Raw genomic sequence first — 5,349 nt, forward strand, 5'->3', positions numbered from 1 at the left:
AGGTATGTGTTAGGTCGCGGATTCGACCTCATTAACTTGCCTGCCAAGTAAAGTTTTCCGGTTTTCTTTACGTGTCTCACTTGTAAAGTGAAGGCAGTTTTCATAGGAAGTTATCTCTAACGTCATACCTCTTTGTCAGATCGCCCGTATTGCATAGTAATGCCTTCGATCTGCCAAAGAGTTAGTACAATTCTCAGTAGGATATAGAAATATTTAAAAATTTTCGAATATAATTATTAACCATCTGTATATTATTTAAAAGTAATAGTTCAATCTATGCAAATTATTATACAAACGATATTATTGGACACCGTAAAGTATTAATTGGTTCTAAGATATAAAAGAATTGATAAGATTTATAGTTAGGAGAAGAATAAATTATTATTTGAGTACTAAAATATAGAAAATAATTAATAAATAAATCATCGGGTTTATGAGAATTCCATAAATAATACTATATTTTTTTAGCATTCAGTATTATCGAATCTACAATAATTTGCATAAATTAAATTTATTAAACTCATTTCTAAAATAATTTTGTAGTGGTAAGAGAATTATTATCAAGAAAACAGGTTTATCCAATACACTACGTTTAATTATTTTCCTTAAGATATTATCAATAATTATAATTGTAAAAGTATTATTTTTCTTTCCTCTTAGGAATAATACAGTCTGAAATTCTGATCACAAAAAACTTAATCTCTTCACTTTCACTGCACTTATAGAGGTATAATGATAGATTTAGCAAAGCACGAAGCCACTTTGCCAAAAAGGCAAGTATCCTGGAGAACGTTCTATAACGAAATAGGTGGTAAACACGTGAAGAAAACCGTTAAATCGCACCTGTCAAACTCATTGATTAAGTGCACACCTGTGAACAATTAGCCGTGTTTAGTGATTTTAGCCATAGGGCCACTGATACGGCGCACTAAAATAATGTATAAAAACCCATCCCAATTACTCTGTCAGTGATATTGCATGACTATTCGCACCATTATTGGTATGATTGTTTTATCATAAGTTCGACAAGACCCACAACTCGAGTGATCGAGTGGGAAAGAAGCGAGACTTCCATATCAGGATTAAAACACCCATGAACAAAACTCTAGCATCCTTGACCAAATTCAATCCCTAAATTCAACAGAATGGTCATCCATTCTCTTGAATTTAGGGATTGAATTTGGTCAAAATTGATTGATACTCTTACTGCTTTCTCTAATCTGTTGTAATTAACATAAAATATACAGTAATTAATTACCACAGAGAAAGTTACGATTAATGAAAACAATGTTTAATCCCAACATGAAAAAAAATTATAATTTTTTAAACTCTATTTGCCCTGTGGGCACTGAGGCCTCTTTTAGCAAGCCTATTACGGTGAGGACATAGTCCCGGGGAAGATCAACAGACTCACCATCAACTCTAATATTATAAAGTGGGAAAACAACTTAATTTTGAGGGTAAAGATAAGTTTTTATAAAAAATGTAAATGCTAATAACGAATAAAATCATCACTAATTCGGACCCTACTCGAGACGGACACACGATCCCCCTTCCCATCCCGTCTACCTTTAACCACAAAAATTTAATAACATCTATCCCCTAATACACAAACATCCCTGCAAAACATTAAATATTTTTCGACATATAGCAAAGGAGTTATTAAACTTCAAAAAGGATAAAGAAAATCGTGCCCCCCAACACTAACATTCATAAATACGAGGCAGATGTTGATCCACTAGCACACTGATCGTCTGCAGTTGAAGTTTAGTCCTTTTCGCATATTGAGAAAAGCATAGTTTTATTTAATTTATTTAATAATATTGAGAAAAGCATAGTTTTATTTAATTCTCCTTTATTACTTTAAGTAAAGAGAAATACACTATATATAAAAACAATTAAACTATATAATAAAACAAATAATCCTTCCTCTTATGATATTACATTAGTACATCTTAATTCATAAGAGTTTCAAATTCACCACGTGTTTAATTAATTACAATACAATGTTTAAGGGAAAATATTATTTATCATAACATCAAGTAAGAAGCAAAGAAAATAATAATCAATTTATTTTAATCAGAAAATTCGCCCTCCTAACGCTTCTTTACTGTGATTTCTCATGTAGTAAATTACTACGATTTGTTTTCTTCAAATATGAATCTCGAAAGAAGCAACAAAATAACCAAGCATACGACAAATACATGCAATTAAACAAAAACAGAGATGTGTTGGTCTGTTCGCAATATTTCCCGCTGTAATACATGTACGTGGCTGATAAAGTAAGAAAACAGCCCGTAAACATCTGTGCAATTTGAATTGTAGTAATTGTCATGGCAATAAACACAGGTACTTTGATTTTCATCGCCTTCATAGCGTAATAAGAATACATGAAGCTGTGTACAAAGATGTTCATCGTCATACACCAATATGTAGTGGACGCTTCATTGGAATTGAAATACCATACAAAAATCAGAGTTGCAGCATGATGATACCAATGCAAAAATATTAGCTTTTGTTTACGAAGGACAAGAAATATTGTATCTCCGAATTCAATAAGTTTTGACCATGTAAATACAGATAACCAGAATGGAAGCGGGTGATGATTTAATGCAAAGCTGATGTTGCACACGGAAAACATAAATCCGAACTCTCGAATTGATATCCACATCCCTGGAAGCAATCTTAAAGTGCCACAAATACTGAATGCCGCCAGTAGCATATTCCAGATGACAAGAGGCCAACGAAGCTGAAACGGAGGCCTGGACTTCATATAATTTTGCAAAGAAAAAATAATTATTACGTATGCCAGTGATATAGAAATAGTGTAAGGAAAAAAACTCTGAGTCCATTTATTATCAACGTATTGATGTAAATATTCTTCTATATAAAGCGATTTCAATTCTCCTCTTTGTGTAGAATAATTTTCGATCGTCTCCATATTTTACTGAAAAAATAGAAATAATGCATAATTATTTACAGTTTAATTTAATTCGCGCATATGATTTATTTATAAATAATGCACATCTCTTCACATAATCCCCTAAATTTTTGTCGGGGATGGTCCGACCGGATATTCCGTCTTCCTTCTCACATCACCTCTGCCACTCCATTGTGGGTCTGGCCGAACCCATAATGGGCTTGCTCAAACAGCCCCTCTTACTCAAGTGTTATAACGTACATATTTTATTATTATAATCTGTTTGACTGGGTGGAACACATAGATATCTTCCAAAAGACATTCATTCCGATAAGAGTTTATATGGGAAACAGGTTTACTGATTTCAAATATCTGACAGACGTGTTATTCTCGAAATAATTTTACGTATAACATAGGTTGTACAGGGGCGAAGGTTTTTACGCTAGTCGAGTCTCGATAGTAAAACTTTTCCTCCTAGATTGCTCGTGTTTCTGATTGTACAGTAGATAAAACTTCACGTATATTTTCCACGAATCAGATAATTCAAGGTTTATTAGTAAAATGCACACTTTTTAATAAATATATTTTATTTCCTGACTATTTATTGTGAATCATCTACAGTAGACCCCCGTAACACTGCAGATAATTCCGTGTTATAGGAATTCTATGTTGTACGAGTCACTTAGATTTTACAAATACGTGAGCCGTTCACAGCCCGGCACACGTATTTGTAAAATCTAAGTAACTCGTACAAGATGGAATTCATATAACACGGAATTATCTACAATGTTACAGGGGGTTTTACTGTATATGACTTTTAATAATTTTATTTGAAAGAACTGTTGTTTGCTTAAAGTATTCACATTTTAAACTAGTAAACTTTGTAAACTAATTCTAAAACTATAAATTAAATATAAATGTTTGCATATGTAAATATTTATGTTTAATTTATGTAAATTTAAAATTATATAACTAAATGTAAATTAAACATAAATACAGGGTGGTTATAATTAAAGTTGCGCTATTTAGACCTGTCTAGAGCCCGTTCTCGTGGACGTATTTTGATAAAACTTGGAATATATCTTATACGGACCATAGGGAAAAGGAAAAATGCAAAAAAAACATTTAGTTCAAATTTTTATCACTAGGTGAAAAAATGGCGCATAAAGAAGAAGAAACACGCAAATGGTTTTTATTCACATTTATTCAATGTGCAATCCATTAATTATTTAAATAAATAAAATTAGAATCTTTTCACACGTAAAAATCTTTAAATATAAATAATATAAAAGGAAAGATTCGGATAAAATTTATATGTAAATCACGATCCACGCTTAAATATTTTATTGTGAAAGAACTGTGTGAATAATGATTTATGCATGAGGAAAGTAAATTCTAATGATATCCATCTATCCTCTTATCTATAAACAATACAATAGATGAAGGTAAGCATCATTATATTTAAACTTATTTTTTAAACTTTAACAATATTTAAGTAAATATATTATCTTTTTAGAACGATAACTTAATAGAATCTTGTAAAAATAAATTTATAAGATGCTATTGAACAATTCTGCCGTTATAAATTATTATTGTTTACTTTAATTGTAACTTCCTTTCTGGTAATTAATTAGTACTGTATATTTTATGTTAATTGCGAGGGTCTGAAGGGAACAGATTAAATTATTTAAACTAATACGCATTTAATAAATAAGTGGAAAAACCCTACTTCCTTTCCCCCACCACTCGCGATACTCGGATAGATAAAACTGTCACTATAATGTTTGGACTTATGTTACAACCTTAATCAAGACAGTCGATTATTAATGAATAGAAACTGTCATAAGTATGAAATTATGAGGTAAAGGGAGTCACCAAAACGGCTAGAAAGTAGCAATAATTCTGCCCAATCGTCCGGTTCTTCACAGCTCGTATCCATCGTTTTGTCTAACTGGTGTTGATATCAGTTATTGCTCGGAACCGATTCACTCTATCGATTTATCCGCAACTTCCCCACTCGACTATTCGAAGACCCTCTTATTAAATCATTTAGTGTTACCCAGTGAGACTCGACGGCTATCTTGAGACTCGACGGCTAGAAGTCTAACCCTCAATTGTATTCTCACATACAGTAGAGCCTCGATTATCCGACCCCCGATTAACCGACACCTCGGTTAACCGACCGTCCTAGTCGGCAGATTTGAAATGTCCGCTAGTGATGTGGCGCTACAATATTTGGCTATGTCTTGGCTACTTTAATATTATTTTTACGTGTTTTAGCTGGCAACACTCATTCGACCATGAAAGGGAGCCAGTATTTAAATGAGGCTTAATTTTCTAATAGCGATATACTAATATACTAATTACATGGGATATAATAATATACTACACTAATAATGGATTTTTTCATACTTTTCGGTTATCCGACT

The 5,349-nt window shown here is 32.1% G+C and overlaps 1 protein-coding gene across 1 annotated transcript in view; it reads right to left on the reverse strand.

Annotated features, from left to right (window-relative positions):
* Nucleotides 1–2,094: 2,094 nt before the first annotated feature.
* LOC111624107 (putative fatty acid elongation protein 3) overlaps nucleotides 2,095–5,349 on the reverse strand; it is a 4,379-nt gene continuing 1,124 nt past the window's right edge. Inside the window, exon 2 of the mRNA XM_023366885.1 lies at nucleotides 2,095–2,947. Within this exon, the coding sequence (XP_023222653.1) occupies nucleotides 2,108–2,941 (834 nt within the window). The 5' untranslated portion in view covers nucleotides 2,942–2,947 and the 3' untranslated portion in view covers nucleotides 2,095–2,107. The remainder of the gene's footprint in view (nucleotides 2,948–5,349) is intronic.

Source organism: Centruroides sculpturatus, unplaced genomic scaffold, assembly GCF_000671375.1.
Source record: "Centruroides sculpturatus isolate CEXI.00-Female unplaced genomic scaffold, Cexi_2.0 scaffold298, whole genome shotgun sequence".
NCBI lineage: Eukaryota > Metazoa > Arthropoda > Arachnida > Scorpiones > Buthidae > Centruroides > Centruroides sculpturatus.